Raw genomic sequence first — 20,893 nt, 5'->3', positions numbered from 1 at the left:
CACAAAACTACAAATATCTTGTATTCGATAAAGGGGCTAAAAGCATGCAATGGAGGAAGGATAGCATCTTCAACAAATGGTGCTGGGAAAACTGGAAATCCATTTGCACCAAAATGAATCTGAATCCCTTTCTCTCACCGTGCACAAAAGTTAACTCAAAATGGATCAAGGAGCTTGATATTAAATCAGAGACACGGCGTCTGATAGAAGAAAAAGTTGGCTATGATCTACATACTGTGGGGTCGGGCTCCAAATTCCTCAATAGGACACCCATAGCGCAAGAGTTAACAACTAGAATCAACAAATGGGACTTACTCAAACTAAAAAGTATTTTCTCAGCAAAAGAAACAATAAGAGAGGTAAACAGGGAGCCTACATCCTGGGAACAAATCTTTACTCCACACACTTCAGATAGAGCCCTAATATCCAGAGTATACAAAGAACTCAAAAAATTAGACAATAAGATAACAAATAACCCAATCAACAAATGGGCCAAGGACCTGAACAGACACTTCTCAGAGGAGGACATACAATCAATCAACAAGTACATGAAAAAATGCTCATCATCGCTAGCAGTCAGAGAAATGCAAATCAAAACCACCCTAAGATACCATCTCACTCCAGTAAGATTGGCAGCCATCATGAAGTCCAACAACAACAAGTGCTGGAGAGGATGCAGGGAAAAGGGCACACTTGTTCATTGTTGGTGGGACTGCAAACTGGTGCAGACAATTTGGAAAGCAGTATGGAGATTTCTTGGAAAGCTGGGAATGGAACCACCATTTGACCCAGCTATTCCCCTTCTCGGTCTATTCCCTAAAGCCCTAACAAGAGCATGCTACAGGGACACTGCTACATCGATGTTCATAGCAGCACAATTCACAATAGCAAGACTGTGGAACCAACCTAGATGCCCTTCAATAGATGAATGGATAAAAAAAATGTGGCATTTATACACAATGGAGTACTACTCTGCATTAAAAAATGACAAAATTATAGAATTTGGAGGGAAATGGATGGCATTAGAGCAGATTATGCTAAGTGAAGCTAGCCAATCTTTAAAAAATAAATGCCAAATGACTCCTTTGATATAAGGGGAGTAACCAAGGACAGGCTAGGGACGAAGAGCGTGGGAAGAAGATTAACATTAAACTGGGATGAGAGGTGGGAGGGAAAGGGAGTGAGAAGGGAAACTGCTTGGAAATGGAAGGTGATCCTCAGGGTTATACAAAATTACATATAAGAGGAAAGGAGGGGTAAGACAAGACAATACAAGTGGAAGAAATGAATTACAGTAGAGGTGGTAGAGAGAGAAAAGGGGAGGGGAGGGGAGGGGAGGGGAGGGGAGGGGGGATAGTAGAGAATAGGACAAACAGCAGAATACATCAGACACTAGAATGGCAATATGTAAATCAATGCAAGGGTAACTGATACAGCAATCTGTATACGGGGTATAATTGGGAGTTCATAACCCACTTGAATCAAACTGTGAAATATGATATATTAAGAACGATGTATTGTTTTGAACGACCAACAATAAAAAAATTTAAAAAAAAGTACACTTGTCTCTTGGTGTCCAAAGGAGACTGGTGCCAGGACCCACACAGAGAAACCAAAATCTGCAGATGTTCAAATCCCTTTATTTCAAAATAGTATCATATTTTTAAAATATGGAACCCAAACTAAACCCTTTTTGCTTTATGAACATATTTTATATTTTAAATCATCTCCATGATTCTTATAATACCAAATACCATATAAATGCTACATATGTAGCTTATACCATATGCATGTAACCATGTATATGTTATAGTTTAGGGAATAATGATCAAAAGCTATTATTCATATTCAGTAGAGACATAATTCTTGTTTTGTATGTTTTTCATCTGTGGTTGGTTGAATCTTCCAATGCAGAACTCACAGACACAATGAGCTGACTCCTGACCTATTCTTATTATACCATTACCATGTCCCCCCCCCCCCCCCGCCAAAACTAGGAATAGATAGAGGGACATTCCTGAGTATTACGCATTCCTCTCTACTTCCAAACAGCAACAAGACTTGTTGTTTACAAGAGTTTGTATTTTGTATCCATGATGTTAAGAATTTGGGTTTCAGAATGCAGGCTTCAGGTTTCTCAAAGCCTAGAACTGATAAATGGCCTAAGGTGGTATAGTAGACGAAAATGTGGTAAATCCCCCCGTTTAAAGCTATGAGTAAGCGGTATTGCAATGCTGACTCAGGAAGAAATGCTGGAGATGAATGAGAGGCAGCTAAGAGACCCACACAACACATGACCCAACTGACGCAAGGGAGGTTAGAATATGCACAGCAATGACAGAGCTGCGTTGTGCCTGCATATGCCACCCTTGACCTTTCTCTGGGTGAAAAGCAATTTTTGCATTTTTAAATTTCTACATAGAAACCTTTAAATAACAATCATATATCAAATAAATCAAACAAACATCTTTATTTATTGAAGAACATTTTCTTTATAGCAGATGAAATATAAATATCACTTTCTCAATGGTATACTTTGGTAGATTTGAAATTCAGAAAGCGAAGAACTAAACTTTGGCAAGAGTATGTGCAAGCTAAGCCTGAATGATTATGTCAAACCCTGACATTATGGATAACTATATGGATAACCACACTAATAAAAAATGTGTTTAAAGTATATGTGCTACATATGTGTCACTGAAAGACATGTCTTCCTATTGTAGGCTGAACATATTGGTTTAGCTGATGTTGTAAGGGGGGAAACTGAGGTAATAGGTTCTGTTTATCTATTGATTCATTTATGTGAGTACAAATTTTAGGAGCATGAAAGATTAAGACTTAATTACCATGATTTTGAAAAGATGAAACAGAAATACATGGTTATAAGAGATTTTCAGGAAACCAGACAAGAGCTACTACTATGGACTTTATACTTTTCCAGTAATTTTAAAACATTATCAAAATGCAAGAGGTAAATATCCAAGCTAGATCCCTGTTACACTTCTCATGAAACCTTCACATTGGAGAGTAATGAATCCAACACCAAACCACCTTGCTGGTAAAACAGCTGGCAGTTCTCTAACACCAGCATGAAAGGCAGGCAGAGAGCCTGGTGACTTTTGTGAGGGAATCAGCCAATTATTCTGGTTTTGGAAGTTCCAATTTATCAAGGGCTTCATAATATGTCAGAAAGAAATCTCTTTTTAAAATTACATTAGTGAGGACATGGTGCTTAAGTAACTACATTATAAACTAACAAAAAAAAAATGGACATTATTTCAGTCTGTGACCTCCTAAAAGCCTCAAAATCACAAACACAGAATACTGCAGCTGGCTTATGTGACAAGAAGGTACAAGCATAAGCAAGGGGAAAAATTGTGTCCCAGAGAAGAACAGTACACACTCACCATCATAAATATAAAATAGATGTCTGCAATACGTGTTGCTATAGTTGTGTCACTATTACCTGCACCTATGGCCAGTGCCAAGGAAATGGATGAAAAAGCCACCATCATGAGGGTAAAGGACATGATGAAGAAAGCCTCCACCGCTGGTTTTAGTCCTTAAAAAGAAAGGAAGGGATCAGTTCTGTGTAACTCATGGTATATTGGGGGCTATTTTTTTGTGCCAATAGCACTACAGTATTCTGAGAAATGAAGAAGAGAACACAAATCTCATCCACTATACAACTATCTGGGTCACAAATTTCATTGTGTCCCTTCAGTTACCGAGGGGAGGTGTCTCCATAAGCTAAGGCCCTTAGAATAATTGCCACATGGTTCTGTGATTGAAAATGGGGCTGTGAAGTTTCTTAAGCGAATTTATAATTAACATGACTAATGATCTGTGTGATATGGTCTGAAGATTTCAAACAGTTACAAGAACACTGATCAGGAGTCTATTGTTCTAGATTCCATACCTAATCTTATGACATACTTCTTATTAGTAAAATAAGAAATTTAAGCTCTATTACTGGTTCTCCTTTAGTGTGTTGTCAAAGAAAGTATATTCTGGTGTGTGTATATGTATGTGTGAATGTGTGTATTTGTGTGTGTGTGTACGAAACAGTGAAACACATAGAAATGAGAATTCAATGAAGCCAGAGCATAATGCACAAATTATTCTGTCTACTTCAACAAATGAGTACTTTTATTACATCAATAAATCCCAAATCACCATCTTAGAGAAGGGGACAGGGGGAGAATATATATGTACACTCTTTTTTATCTCTCTCTACATATCTCTGCAGATATTAGAGATATTATCTGCTTATGTATATTTTATTTCTATATAGAGATACATAAGTAGGATATAGAGAAAAATATAGATAGGCATTAAATATCCCAGCTCCTATAGCGCAGTCTTAAATAGTTCTACAAATGCTTTCCGTGTTTGAGTATGACACATGGCATCCCTCAGAAAAATATAATTTTGAAAATACATTTTAACATTTACTTGGGCAAAGTCTATTTTAGAGAATATACAATAGATACATGATTCCTCCCTTATAGCTTGTAAAATAATTTTTGGAATCAAAAACATGTTTGCAAACTTAATTAATTAATTAATTTTAATTTAATTAATTTTAATTAATTAAGAACTTAATTAAGAACTTAATTTTTTTTTACATATCCAACTAAAGACACATCCTATTTGTCTTGTTACTTACTTACCTATCATGAGGTAAAGTATACAAGTAAATATAAAACTTGGCAAGAACCTCCTGGATAGTAAATCAAATAATATATTTCCAAAGAAATAAGATGACACCTTGTAGTATCCACTGATGTGCTCGTGTCTGCAGAACAAAAACACACACCACACATCCCAATTAGTCCGAGAAGACACAGCCCTGATGAGATGCTGCTGTGCAGACTCCTGCTGCCACCAGGTCTAACTCTACAGCTGCCCATAGGCTCCAGGATGACCCTCTACACCCTTCTCCACCTCAGGTGCAGCTTCCCTGGAGCATCACCCCATGAGACTCTTGCTGTGACCCTCTCTTGGTGCCGCCCCCTCTGGCCCCACCTTACCTCCCCAGGGTCACACAATCTGTGTCCCCTCACTCTCCTCAGAGACTCTACTTCTCCTCTGAGGTTGCCTCAGCCTGAATAGCAGCACTTTAGGGGACAATCTCAGGGGTAACTGTTGTTTTTCCTTTTCCCCATTTCTGAGTGGGAAGATGCTGACATTGTTATTTTCCAAGGCCTCCAAGCAGCTTGATATCACTAAATTTGTTTACTTCTACTCTCATGTTAAAAAAAGAAAAAATACTTCTTCTTTCAGTGATCATGCCTCCAACTGCACCACTGTCAGCAATCAAATCCCTTCTTCCTGGCACCTTTCTCCCCAAATTCCAAACTCTTTCACCACAATCTTCACTCCTTCCCTCTCTGGTGATTCCAGTCATGGGAATGTAGGCATGGACAAATCTCCTCCATCTTTGAAAAATACAGGGGTAGAACCACCCCTCTCTTTCCTTTAAGGCTGCCCTCTGTCTCTCTCCAGTCTATGATTCACTCAGGGCTGTTCTTGGCACATACTTTGTCAATTTCATAGCCTGTTTCCAAATTGCTGCTTAAGCCACCAATTAATCTCTACCAAATCTCTTGAAAATTTCTTTGAGAGAGTCATTGTGGCCTATTATTTTCTAAAAACAAAAGATATTTCTCAGCCCCTTTATTCCTCTCCACAGAATTGGTATTTGCTGTCATACCCTCCATAAAATTTCACTTTTCTTTGTAACAGGCCCTATACACTCTTGATTTTTCCACCCCATCAAGATTTTGCTTTTTCTCAATTAATACTGGTAATCTTTATATATACTTCAAAAGCTTGTGTTGTACATGATAAAGATATGCAATTTAAAAGGAAAATAATACAAAGAAAAAGAAAAGAAAAATACCAGTGATCTCAAGAATCACATTTCAGTTCCAATTCTGGGTTTGAACATTTTCCCCCAGCCAGCAATCCCCCTTACCAGAACAGAGACCAACTCACAGAAAGAGCTGATTCTGGTTCACAAAGAATTCCATCACTGACACGCTGCTGAGACACTGGTAGACCATCAGGAAGAAGAGCACCCCTGCTCTGCCAGGACAGAATGGGAACAAAAGCAACTCAGTCAACTCAGTGCTCTTAGGTTGGTTTCTTCCCACAGAACTCCTCCCAGAAATAATGTGACATCAAATACAATTAAAAACAAAAATAGCTCTTTAGGTTTCAATGGATAGGAAAGTGTGACCTGCCTCTAGTTGCTCCCCCAACTCTGTGTCTCAGTGGTGCCTCTGTGACTCCCCACTATGACACGTATTAAAATACCAGTTTTAGGTTGCGGTGCATGGACTTGTGCTCCCTAAAATTCATATGCTGAAGAGATAGTCCCCAATGTGTCAGTCCTGGGAGGCAGGTCCTTAGGGAAGTAATAAGGCTTAGATTAGGTCGTGAGATTGGAGCCCCCATCATGGGATTAGTGAATTGGTGGAGAGGAAGAAACATCAGGTGCTCTCTGCCATGAGAGGAAGTGAAGGCCCCATTTAAGATCCAGGGAGGGACCCTCACAGGAACCTGATCTACTGAAAGAGAACTCTGGTCCCAGACTTCCAGACTCCAGTATTGAAAGAAAATAAATTTCTGTTGTTTAAGCCACCAAGTACATGGTATTTTCCTATGACAGCCTGAACTAACATAAAATACCCTCTCATCTTCAAATTCACTCACAAAAATGCTGAATATCATTCCTAACATATGAAAAGAGAAACATTAACCTAAGTAAGCCTAAATAAAGCTCCCAAAGGTTAAAATATTTGATTATCCAGTTTTTTTAAAAGTTTGTTCTAATTAGTTATACATGACAGTAGAATGTATTTCAACACATCATACATAAATGGAGAATAACTTCTCCTTCCTCTGATTGTATAGGATGTATAATCAGATGTATAATCAGATGTGTAATCATATATGCACATAAGGCAATATTGTCCAGTTCATTTTACTATCCTTCCTATCCCCATACCTTCTCCCCTCTCTTTATTTCACTCTGCCTAATCCAAAGCACTTCTATTTTTCCCTAGCCACTCCACCCCTTATTGTGAATTAGCATCCATAAATCAGAGAAAACGTTTGATCTTTGGTTTTCTGAGACTGGCTTATTTCACTTAGTATAATATTCTCCAGCTCCATCCATTTACTGGCAAATCCCATCATTTCATTCTTCTTTAAGGCTGAGTTATTGCCGCAGTCTGGCTGCAGCAAACTAACGGGGCGGGGGGTGACAAGCAATTTGTGAAGGCTGATACAGCAGGAGTGGGAGCCGTTTATTGTAGGACAGTAGGGATATATATATATATATATATATATATATATATATATATATATAACTAATTACACACAGCTTATCTTAACATAAACTAGATACAGCAGTCAACCAATAATCAATCCTCATCATAATGATTACACACAGCTTAACTTAATTGACATAATCTAGACACAGCAGTCAGTCATTAAGGAATCTCTATCATCTTAATGGCTAGCTGGCATTACTTCACAAACCACTCCCTCTGGCAAAATGCCAGGTGCCATTTTGACTTGTTTATGGACCCTAACAAGTAATATTCTATTATGTATATATGCCACATTTTATTTACCCTGTCATTTGTTAAAGGGCATCTCGGTTGGTTCCATAGTTTGGCTACTGTGAATTGAATTGTTATAAATAATTGACTCAAAAAACTGCTGAGTATTTTTGTGATGTGGCTGCATTACTGTAATATTCTTATTTTTAAGTGCTTTGGGTATGAACTGACGAGTGGGATAGCTGCATCAAATGGTGGTTCTATTCCACTCCAAGTTTTCCGAGGAATGTCCTTACTACTTTCCATAATGGTTGCAAGAATTTGCAGTCCTACCAGTAATGTAGGAGGGTACCTTTCCCCACATCCTCTCCAACATATATTATTGCTTGTATTCTTGATAACTGCCATTCTGACTGGAGTGAGATGAAATGTCAGAGTAGTTTTGATTTTCATTTCTTTAATTGCTAGAGATGTTGAACATTTTTTCATATATTTGTTGATAAATTGTATTTCTTCTTCTGTGAAGTTTCTGTTCAGTTCCTTAGTCCATTTATTGACTAGGTTGTTGTTGTTTTTTTTTTTTTTTGGTGTAGAGTTTTTTGAGTTCTTTATATATCCTAGAGGTTAGTGCTCTATCTGAGGTTAATGTGGTAAAGATTATCTCCCATTCTGTAGGCTCTGTCTTCACATTATTACTTTTTTCCTTGCTGAGAAGAAACTTTTTAGGTTGAATCCATCCCATTTATTGTTCTTTGATTTTACTTCTTGCATATTAAGAGTCTTGTTAAGGAAGTCAGGTCCTAAGCCAACATGGAAAGACTTGGGCCACTTTTTGTTCTATTTGGTGCAGAGTCTCTGTTCTAACGTCTAAGTCTTTGATTTACTTTGAGTTGAGTTTTGTGCCAGCTTGGTTTTAAAGGGAAGTAATAAGAAATTAAGGCATGTGGAAGGATATTAGATGTTGATAAAACCTGCACTTGGCTCCTTACTACAGTCGCCCAGGCCAGGACCATCAGTAGCCTTGACAGCTATCCTTGATATGGAACAGCCACTATCCTACAAGATTTCCAAAGTGATTAAAACAGAAATAAATCTGATACTTTTTGTAATAAAAAAGTAATTTTATCACATGTATGTAGACTATTAATGCTTATTTCTTGGTAAAATAATTGAGATTTAGAATGAAAAGTACTCAATTAATTTATACTTCAACAGAAATAAGTATCTCATGAATTCATGCCAACATCCCTGAAATAGGGAGCAGCTTCCCTTCCTAACCAAACAACTGAAATAACAGGGAAAACCAGAGACAAAGATGATGTGCATCATTTAAATGATAAAAAAGAACACTTTCATAAATGTAAAGTCAAATGAATAATCTCAACTAATTTAAAGAAAAAAAGAGAGTCCGTAGATTGTTTTTCACACCTAAAGACTGAAGAACTAAGAGTTCAGGCTGTTTATAATTTAAAAGTTCACACAGTAATTAAATTGAATGGAAAATAGGCTGGTCCAAGGGGCAACAAGTTGTTTAACTTTTGGATTTGAAATAATGTAACAACATGTTGAATGGCAGTTTTAGAAATATGGGACAGAGCAGAAATCCAATTCAATTTATTGTCGCACATTTAATAATACAGTAATATTCATGATTCTGGGAAAGGACAGTAAAATTCCTTCTAATATGTAAGGTGATTTATTTGACACTAAACAAGTATAATTATTAAAGAATTTAATACATCCAGTTTTTTCAATGTGGTAACCCATGTGCTGTATCTACTTATAGATCTGATTTATCTTTTCTTCATAAATGGACAAATTATATTCATATGTGCTAGGTTCAAAGTGATGCTATGTTTCAAAAACAAAATGTTAAAGAATAATAAAATGAAAATAATTATAGTGATACCTACTGCTTCAAATGTTCATAATTTTTATGGTGAAAACATTTATGCTCAGCAAGTGTGAATTGTACAGTATTATTTGCTGGATTCACCACCAAGTATAGTGTATCCCTCAGAAAAAGTAAAACCTATCCTTCCTGCCTTAGGAGATTTCATCTTGACCTTCATCACCTCATTTCCCTATATGTTAGCCTCTACTCTCTGTTTTTATGACTCCAGTAGTTTCAGAATTTACACATAAATGAGAACATGTGCCTTTTACCTTTCTCTGTCTGGATTATTTTACTTAGCATAGTGTTCTCTAATTCCATCCATGTTGTTAAAAATGGCAAAATTTCTTTTCCTGAGGCTGAACAGCATTCCCTCGTGCACATGGTTTTTTTTTTTTTTTAATCAATTCATGGGCTGATGGACACTTCGATTGATTCCTGAACTGACTATTGTGCACAGTGTTGCCCTGAATGTGGGAGTGCAGATCCCTCTTCAACAAACTGACTTCAAATATTTTGTGTAAACACCCTAAAGTGGGATTACTGGATTCGAATATTTTTCTAAATACATGTCTTTTCCTAATTTGTTCAGCTCTCACTACAACACCATAAAACTATTCAAATAAGCTCATTCTCCACATAGGATTCTAACCCAGTTCCTCAGTTACAGAGGTTAGATAGAGTGCAAAGACAGTGATTGGTCCCAAAGAAGAGCTAAATTGTTGGCTTCTCCAGCAATGTCAAATGATGAGGCCCTGAATATTCACCTCTGAAGAAAGCTCTGACAACCTGGTGCTAGAGACAAAACTGAGAATGTTTTCCTTTTCCTAAGCAGAAGAATCAATCACTGATTGTGGGAGGCCATCCCTGAGCTATTTGCATAGCCTCTATTTGGCCTTGAAGCCAAGGAGATTTTAGCCTGGCCTTATAAGTCATTTTGTGGCTTATGCAAAGCAAAAGCCAGTGATCTAAGTCTTCCGCTGGGCTATAGAGGCTGCTGTATAGTTGAGTATTACCTATTGGGCCTGGACAATCCATCTCCTACCTTATTGGGCAAAAGAACATTCCTTGGATATCCTTTGAAGCCCCCTTTTGTATAAATAAAGAAACTGCAGGCTTGTTCACTCTCTTTCCAGTCTGGAAGCTTGAACCTTAAGGTCAAACAGCTGTCCTCCCCAGCTTTCTGGATACTACCTTCTTTTTTGTATAATTTTTTTGCTGGATTCTTAGCTTCATGTTGCAGCCAGCCCATTTAAACCCAGTTTATCTTGTCTGTGTGGAACTTGTTTTAGAACTTATCACATCAAGATAGATGTGATAAGCCACCTACACAGGCCACTTTACAATGCCCAAACTTACAAAAAGGTGGTAGCAAATCTAAGTCAAAAATATAAATTAAGATAAGGTTAGTGTTTCATTTCTCAAGAATCCTTCTGCTAAAGTTTCTCTTTATTACTCTGGATTTTTCTACTAAAAACTTTAATGGCTAGCATTTCACTTCTTTATTGCAATTGATGACAGATTTTCAATATTTCTAAATGCTTCCTGGCATGACCTTGAGAGCCTGTGAGTATACTGAACTTGGTTAAGAAATGACATCTTCCCAGGACATAAACCAAGTACTAGCAGAGCTGTAAAAAAAAAAATAATAATAATCTAAACGTTTCTGTCCTTAGAAGATAAAAAAGTGACGATGATGAGAACCATGCGGACTCTGATGTTCAGAATCTGGGTTCAGACTATGATGCAGCTGTTTTAGTAAGAATGTAGGAAATTAAAACACTGTGTGCTGCTGGTAAGAATGTAAAATGAGGTAAAAGAGAGGATGTTAGTGGTTTTAAAAAGTGACAGAATTTCCAAATGAAACAGAAATTTTACTTCTGGATCTCTGTCCCAAATCCCTGTTAGAAACAGGATTAAAACAGGTATGTGTACCCCCATAGCAGCATCACACAAATAACCAATATGTATAAGCAACCCAGATTTTCAGCAATGGAGGAGTGGATAAATAAAATGTCGTATACACATATGATAGAATATTCCTTAACCTTAAAAATGAAAAGAAATTAGAATGCCTGTTATAACTTAGAAGAAACTTGAGGACATTATGCTAAGGAAACTAAAGCAGTCATGAAAAGATGAATACTGTAAGACTTCACATTCATGAGGTTCCTAGAATGGCCAAATTCAGAGACAGAAAGTTAAAGATGGTTGCAGAGGTGGCAGAGGTGGATGAGGGTAGTTACTCTTGGGTGGGTTGAAGATTCCCCCTGGGAAGATGAAAAAATGCTCTAGAGTTGGATGGTGGTGACAGTTGACAATGTGCATGTATCTGATGCCCCCGAACTGTGCACTTAAAAATGGTTAAGTTGTGTAGGAGATGTGTGTAACTTACCACCACATATATATGTGTGAAACCACAAAGTAATTCCTCCATTGATTTACAATACACTAACACATGCTGTCCCATAGTAAAATAGAAACACCCTGCATTGTCATTAATTCAAACACTTATCTGATGTCCCTGAGCTTGAACCAAGAGACAGAATTTTCTCAAAAGCAAGATCCAAATTTACTTACCTAATTTGGATTTCAGTACAGTGATCCCTCAGCAAAAGAAAAGTGACACCTACCACGAGTCCCAGAATCAATGTGCCAATTAACTTTTCAAAAAGAAAAATGAAAAGAAAAAGAAAAGAGTTGTAAAATTTTGTTATAAAATATAGGGCTACCCAATCAAATTTCTCCACTAAAATGCACACCTTAAATGACTTGGCCGGAGTCCCACTGCTTTAAAAATCAAATTGAAAATGTAAGGATTCTGTTGTTTGGACACTTGATAGGATAAGAGAGTTGGGGACTAGACAAGCTAAGTTTCCTCCAGGCACAGTGCACAGCAGAGCAATGCAGGCATGGGGAAGTCATTTCAGAAACAAAATCAGAGTTTTGACTAGAACTGAGCTCTCAACTGTCATGCCAGTGAAATCGCAGCTTTGTGCTTCAAGAGGTTCAAGTGAAAACAAGTGGCTTTACTCTAATCATTAGAAATACCTGAAATTTCAGAGTTGGAGATACTGCTCACCAGTAGAATGCTGTTGTAGCATGTGCCACACCTAGGGTTTGATCTTCATTACATCAAAATTAACAGATAAACAAAACTTAATCACACACACACACACACACACACACAACACACACACACACATACACACACAAATTCTAACAATGGAATTTTGAATGCTAAGGACATGCTCGTATCCAACCTGTGGGATATCCCCACCTGAACTGGAAAATACATTGTCATTGATACTAAAGCACTCAGCCAGCTGAGCACGCTCAAAGGTTCCATTACCATCTCCTCTGACATTGCTTGTCTTTCAACCCCAGCCAATGCCTACACTTTACTTGACACACCTGAGCCTCCAATTCTTTGCCATTCTTGCCCATCTTTAACTACACACTGTATGTGAAGGCCCCCAGATAGAATGGACCAATATCACACTTGTTTGTAGAATAAAAAGTGGCTTAAGAAAGTTTTAATTTGCAAAAGGTGAAGGGTTACACTGTAATATAGTCTATTAGGAGAATTCTTCTTAAAATTCTTCTTACGTTGAATATAATAATTGAGAAAATTGTAATATAAAGAAAAAAATCTCACCACATTAATTGGGAACTTCAAAGTTAAAAAAAAAAACCCTCAAATTTACCACAATATCATGCCATGAACTAACTTGTAAAGCACACTTATGGCAAAAAGTCAAACAAAAATGCAAAAACAGAACCATGATCTGTAAAGACTAGTTTGTAAAGACCAGATTCTGGAAACAGTATTATTTAAATGTTTCACCTATGAGATGTCCTTAAAATCCCTTTGCTAATAAGAAAAATTGAGGGAGGAAAACATTGTCCTGCCATATTTCAATACCCTCAGAATATGCTCTACTTCATTTCAACAGATCAGACTTTCAAAATGAATGCAGATGGTTCTATTGACATGTAGTATGCACATGTATATAAGAGTCTATGCTTTTTCACAGTATAACTTTAAAGATATTCAAACTTCAAAACAGATGTTCTGCATTCTTTGTTTCTTTTGCATCCAAACTTGGCATCTTATACTAAGACTGAATATTATCTTAGGATGTTTCCTATTTTCAGCCAATTTCCAAATATCCTGAGAAAATAATAAATCCATAATCATGCCATGAAAGTTCATGTGTGTTATTCCTTCTTGTACAAAGAAAAAGAAAGCCACGGAGCCAACTGGACATTTCACAAGAGCAAATGACATTATCTATGAGCTTTATGCATCTGTCCTCTGGTTTCTGTTCAAAACAGATAAAATAAGAAATTCTCCAACCATTTAATCTTGCTTTTGTTCAGATGTATTTAAACAACATTTCTCAAGGTGTGTTCTATGGATTGTTTGCAGCTTTCACAAAGCAAGAAGAAGAAGAAGGAGGAGGAAGAGGAGGAGAGGAAGGGAGGAGAAGAGGGAGGGGAAGAGGAAAAGAGGAAGAAGATGATGCATAGTTAACTCTTTAATCGTTTAATATGCAAATAGAAACAATGACACTCTGAGTGATTAATGACAATATTGTTCAAATTGATTTGATCAGAAAACACAGCACATTAAATGAACACTAAACCTTCTTTTTAAAAGAATCCAATCATTGTAGATCTTTCCAATATGTTTTCTGGTGAGATAAGAAAGACTGAATCTTGTCAATAAATGACTAGTCCAAAACAAAGGACAGTAGTAAGGCAATAAATACAGGATTATCAGCAGGAAGACGTAATACATTTTAGCAACTCCATTTTCAAAAACTTAGAGAAATAATCATAATACAAGAATAAGAACCCTTTGTCAAGAGTCAGTAAATTATAGCCCATAGAACAAATAGCCCTAGCCTGTGAACTAAAAATGTTTTTTCCAATAATTGGGAGGAAAATCTCAAGAATAATATTTCTCTCAATATGAAATATCTATGAAATTAATAATTCAGTGTCTATGAATTAAGTTTTATTTAAACACTGTCATGTTCATTATTGAATAAATATTAGCTATGGCTAGATTTATACTGAAGTGGCAAGGTTGAGTATTTGAGAAAAATGCTATATGTGGCCCTCAAAGTGCAAAATATTTACCTTCTGGGTCTTTACCAGAAAGCATTTGCTTGCTCCTCAGCTAATATGCCAACATTTACAAACCTGGACAAGAGTTGTCCTGCTAAACGCAGAGAATTACAGGGTTCTACTTTTATTTTAGAGATTGCTTATTCTTTGAATATTGCTGGGATTCCTTTTGTGGAACTGAGTTCACTGATGAGGCAAGTAGGCTGAACATGCAACCTGGAGGCTCTTGGCCTAGTGTCTGCACCTTAAGGAAGCCTAGACCCCAAACATGCACAATCCTGGTTTATTACAAGTAGCCATGTTTTAATAATGCCTGCCCATAACTACTTTTTGTGTCTTGGACATTGCATACCAGTAGTAGAGGCAAGAAAGAAAAACCTAATGCATAAATCTAAAGAATCAACTCATTACAAACATCATGTCACTGTTGAACAATGGGCAATTAGATTCATGGATCTAACTCACCTGACAATTTTTCAAATGACATTAGATCTACTATTAAAGAATAATATGTTACTTTTGATAAGAAACCAAAGTGCCTGTTTTCTGAGAGAAATGCCAAAGCACAGGATCAAAAATGTTTGCAGCATGGACAATATGACTGGAAAGGGGATGCTGGCTCTCAGGCACACTTGGAAAGCAACAGTACTTAAATATGAAAAGTGTGGTGCTCATGCTGAGAAGTCAGTTATTTAGAGCCAACAACATGACACATCTAAATACTCCACAGAAACTCAATGATTGATAATAAAAATAATAATCCCCAAACAACCAGCTAAATTGTTTTCTTATAAATGATGGGCCAATGGTCTGAGAGAACTAGTGGCATCAGAATATGAATAACTAAAAAAAAAAATGGGCTGGGGTTTTTAGGTCAGGTGCAGAGCAATTGCTTAGCATGTGTGAGGCCCTAAGTTCAGTCCCCAGCACTGGGTAGAAACAAAAAGCCCAGAGGAGTGATAATCAATCACTACCACAGAACCAGTAAAAAATGAAAAAAAAAATCATTGTATTTTATTTAAGGGAGTTAAGTGGACAGTGAATAGCCTTGTTCGGTCTGGTTACTTCCTGTGCATAAACTGCACATTCTTTGAGACATCTGTTGCTTTACCAATATTAGAATCTCTTCATGAGGAGGGTTAATTATAAATAACAGCATTCTGCCTTCAGGCTCTTCCCTCAGACAGTGCACAGAACAAACTACCCTTAGGTGTAGTCAATAACACTGGGTTCCTTCAACACCTGATATCAAAGGCAAACCTATACTCATTGGTCTACTTTCTGCCCTTTCTCCTTAAACCTTCTCACTCCTTAAACCTTCTTAGACCCTCTACCATCTGGCATGCTACGTATTTTCTGTATTCAACTATTATCCCTCTGTCCTCATAGAAATTAAGATCTATGTCAGTGGAGGTTTTTATTTTTACCCATTTCATTCACTAGTGTGGTAGAGTCTCAAAATGGAACACAGACTCTTGGGTTGAATTTTTGGAATGAACCAATAAATGATAGTGGACAGCTACTAGAAAATGCCATATTTAGTTGATATTGTCTTTACTTAACATTTTTTTTAAATAAAATTTTGATGAAGATTTTTCCATTACAGTTTGTTTATATCATCAAAACTTTTGAGTTATATAGTCCAGGAAAACACTTAACAAAGCATTGCACAAGTAAAAACTTAATTGTGTCTGACCTGTTGTGCTATTCAATGTTTTATCACTATGACAAAATATGTAAGAAAATCAGCTTAAAGGGGAGGTTATGACTTGGATATGAGGTGTCCCCCAAAACCTTCTGTGATAATGCTGAAATATTCAGAGGTGAAATTATTGAACTGTGAGAGCTATAGCCTAATCAGTCCATCCTAGTTGGAATGGAAAGTCTGAGTAGTAACTGTAGGCATATGGGGTGTGGCTGGAGGAGGTGGGTCACTGGGGAGCATGCCCTGACAGGGTTGTTCTTCCTGAGGCCCCTTCTCCCTCTCATCTCTGCTTCCTAAGCATGGCATGTGCTCTGTCACCTAGGGCCCTGAACAATGGAGTCAGTTGTCCATGAACTGAGACTTTTGAAACCATATGCCTCAAATAACCTTTTCCTCCTGAAGTTGTTTTCTGGTATTTTGGTCACAGAAACACAGACCCTGACAGGAGAAAAGATTTTTTTGGTTCACATTTCAGAGGTTTCAGTCCATGGTCTGCTGACTAAGTAGTTTTGGGCCTGAGGTGATGTGGAACATCATGGCAGGAGGGCATGATAAAGCAGAGCTACTCATCTTAACCTCATGGCAGCCAGGAAGCAGAGAGGGCAAGGAAGCAGCCAGAGAGAAGATGAACTGTTCCACGGCACCCCTTACCTCAGTGACTTACTTCTTCCAACTAGGCCTCACCTCCTACAGTTTCTCCACCTCCCAATTTCCTATCAAGCTATAATCCAACCACTCAATCAATTAATCCTTTGATTCCGTCAAATGGTCCAACCACTTTCCAAGAGCCCCACCTCTGAAGGCTATTATTGGGGACTAGGCCTTCAACACAGGAGTCTTGGGGGACACTTCATATCCAAACCATAACACTGGTTCAATTGACTATATCTCAAATAAAGTGGGAATGACAAGTAAATGGGAGGATGGGTAGAAGACAAAACAATCCTGGAGCAGTCCATATCCGAACAAATTGCTATCAAATGATTATTTCAGAACATAATTAGAAGAATCTGTCAGTTACCTGAACTATCCAGGGTTGGGGATGATGCACCAAACTTTGGAATGAACGCCAGGTGATTTGTATGAGCTGATAACCAAAAGAGGTAACATAGGTGATCTCCTCCCTGAATAAGCACCTCTTGTTCTGATCCTTTGAGAGTCGTTCTAGTTCAGATTTTGTTTCTCCACAGATGGGGGATTTTTCATAAAAATCAGCTAATGCTTCTATGACTGACTTTTCATTCGTTGAAGACATTTCAGTGTTACTGACTGGAATAAAAGTGGATAACAGGCCTCAGATTACTACCTCATTAATAACAGATTACTACTGGTTTCATCAGTTTTTCTGTGAACTCTTATTTGTATAACTCCTAAAATCTGAAACTTGAGTACAAAAAGAAATGATAATTTGTAAAGTCAATAAAAATACACTTACTCACTAACAAAAAAAATCTTTCTGGCCAGTGCACTAATGTGTAAATTCACAAGCCCATGTTTTAATGAGCTACTGCATTGCTAAATCTCAACCAACTCAATTTGGCAAAAATATGTAAATGTAAGATCTTCACATACCTTCATGGTCTTCTGACTCTCTCTTTATTATACCAGTAATGATATCCAGGAAGAATTCTTCAGGGATGATATAGCACTCACTTTTGTAACCTGGAAAAGAAGACACACCACGAACTCAACCTATGTCTTGGAAAATAGAGAAAACTCAATAAGTCTGATGGAGTTATTCAGTCACACAATATTTCAACTACTCAGTCCCCAAGTTTTAAAAAAAGCATATTTCAAAATATTTTGAAATCTTCAGAACATCTTATATTATTAATCTTCACTTCTCATAAATCCCCAAGGAGCTACCAATATGCTCTGGTACTTATGAGTACTCCTTCAAAAAACTAAATATAGGTCCAGGAAGAAACACTAAGTTTCTGTGTGTATTGCATACTCTAAGTTCTCCTAGAGAATACTGGAATGGCAGGAGGCACATCAGCAAGGATTGCTTGGCAACCTGTTTAATCCAGAGATCCAAATAATCACAACTCAAGCTGACATAATTCCAAATTGACAACAAATTCCCAGAGAAGCACTATCAAGAGAACATAACCAGCACAGCACACCTGAGCAGTCACCTCAACTTCCTGTGGTACAATCATCTAAACTTGACCTATGCTTGACTCTTTAGTTCATCTTCCCTGGGTTCCCCAGATTCACATGTGTTTGATTATTTTTAAACAACAAAGATTCAATAAAAACAAATTGAGAAAGATAATATTGACAATTTGATGTAGGGTCATGGAGAAACATCTATAATAATACCCAAAAACTTCTAAAAATAAGAAGATGGAAAAGCCTTTAAAGGAATCATAATATTTAATCTGAAATAGAAAGAACCAAGCAGCCTGGAAATGTTAGCCCATTAATGTCAGATTCAGGGCCAGCTGTTCCATTGAGTTAATAGTCATTCACACCATTCAAGACTTATATCTTCAATCTAATGTTACTAGAAAATTCAGCAGCATCTCATGAACCCTCAGAGAGACAAAGCAAGATCACGTGTCAGGGGAAACACTGGAAAACAACAATTTGTTGCATGGTAGAAAAGGCAATGATTTGGGACTTTTCAAAAGTGTTTAACTAACAGAATAACTAGCTATAAATATAACATGTTAATTACTAAACTATCAGGGAAAGGTTACCACACCTGGGAAGAGAACAGACAAAGGCCCAAGACACACACACACACACACACACACACACACACACACCATGCATACTCATATAGGAGAAGAGAAAGAGAGAGCCCTGAACAACAAGCAAGTTCTGCAAAATGAAGAAAAATTCTGGCACCAAACTGATCAAAAATGTTTTGGAGTGGTGAAAATCCAGTTAGGTCTACGCAAAGATCAAGTACTACTCCTGCTGCCCTCTCTGCTCTCCTCAGGAGTCTATGAATGAAAAATCTAGTGCATGAAAAGGTCAACCACACCTGCTGATTTGAAGTACTCCAAAGCCTCCTGCGCAGGACCATGGTACATTAGTTTTTCTGAAGCCAATAAGGTGAGGCTGTCAAACTTGTTGAAGAAAGAATACCGAGGCTGATGAATGGAGAAGATGATCGTTTTTTCCTGCTCAGAAAGGCTAAGGGAAAATAATGAATCATTAAACATCTGAACTGGAAACTTCTTGGTAAAATGCTTTATTCCTGTCAGTAGAGCATTTTCTCTCAAATCAACTTGATTTTCTCTTACAAAGTTCTCATTTCAACTTACATTATATACTTGAGAATAGGGGAAGCTAAATCCAATGCTTTTATTCAGAAGACTAAAGATTCTTAAAATTTAGTACATCAAAGTCCAGAATTGGCTAGAATTTAGTGAAAATGCAGGTTTCTACATAGTTTTCTCAGACAGGGAATTACCATCTCTGGGGGTATGTACAGGAAATCTGTATTCTTTATAAGCATTGCAGATATTCTAATATTGTTACTAAGCACTCAGGATATATTTGCTAAATGAGTTAGAGTGAAATTCATTTCCATTGACACAATGTTGTTATAAGGAAAGTCAAGTCAAGCAACTGACCAAGGGCTCACAGTTACTAATGGGGAAAGGTTGGGATCTAATCTCTGATCTAATGCAAAGCTAGGAACACTGCTAAACTGTCTTTTACAGAAATTATTACTTATGAGTAGAAAACACAAAGATCAAAATCATTATTCAAAACTGTTATTTAAAATATTTTAAGAGAAGAATCACTTTAATTTAAGTATTTGATAAGGACCTTGTGTATCTAGCAATGTATCCAAGGATCTTCTGCCTCAAAGAGAAACATGAGATAGGAATCTATAATTTCAATAAGATGTGCATTAAAAGTAGCTAGCGGCTCCTTGTAAAGAAAAAAAAAGTAGAGTGATAACACAGTCTGAAGGTGATGTAAATAGAATATCCAAATTCCCAATGATGGTGTGTCTAGCAGCTGAAAAAGATGGAGCAGAGGAGTTTCCAGGGACAGTGGACAAAAAGCAGTGACCAGAACTACTGGGAGAGTGGTTCCAGTAAAAATTAAAGTACTTCACTCAGAAAGTAAATAAATATTTTGAGATAATGGCAGCCTGAACTCTCCCTGTCCAAAGTCACTTACAGATATGAAAATGGCAAAGACTAAACATAAGACAGTGGTGTTAGATTGGAATCACAAATATTTTTATGAACTCATGGGATTTTCAATATTTATACACAAACATAAACAATAATAGTTATAGATCTTTGTTTATGAATGTATTTTTATTAAAAAATAGATATGAAGTCTAGATGTAGTTCATTAATACAGTGGGTGCATAGTATGCATGAGGCCTTAGGTGGGGATCCCCAGCAAGGAAAAAATAAAATTTTATATATATACTCACACACATATACAAAGGCTCATATTGTTATTTACTATATTTCCAAATAAAACATGAAAGTAAATTAATATTATATGTGGGTATAGACATACATCACACATAAACACATTTATACATGTACTTCCCAGGTCTGTCTACTATGGACCTAGAAGCAATGCGACTCTAGGATCAGT

At 37.0% G+C, this 20,893-nt stretch overlaps 1 protein-coding gene across 1 annotated transcript in view; it reads right to left on the bottom strand.

The window, feature by feature from the left end:
• Positions 1-8,528: 8,528 nt before the first annotated feature.
• LOC144251731 (broad substrate specificity ATP-binding cassette transporter ABCG2-like) overlaps positions 8,529-20,893 on the bottom strand; it is a 108,188-nt gene continuing 95,823 nt past the window's right edge. The window contains exons 8-11 of the mRNA XM_077794494.1: positions 19,305-19,456; positions 17,882-17,971; positions 17,331-17,578; positions 8,529-8,630 (exon numbers count right to left, since the gene is read on the bottom strand). Of these exons, the coding sequence (XP_077650620.1) occupies positions 8,529-8,630; positions 17,331-17,578; positions 17,882-17,971; positions 19,305-19,456 (592 nt within the window). The remainder of the gene's footprint in view (positions 8,631-17,330; positions 17,579-17,881; positions 17,972-19,304; positions 19,457-20,893) is intronic.

The sequence above is a fragment of the Urocitellus parryii genome, unplaced genomic scaffold (genome assembly GCF_045843805.1).
Source record: "Urocitellus parryii isolate mUroPar1 unplaced genomic scaffold, mUroPar1.hap1 Scaffold_173, whole genome shotgun sequence".
Taxonomy (NCBI): Eukaryota; Metazoa; Chordata; class Mammalia; order Rodentia; family Sciuridae; genus Urocitellus; species Urocitellus parryii.
Note: the sequence above shows the minus strand (reverse complement) of the source record. Positions and strands in the feature narration are given on the sequence as shown.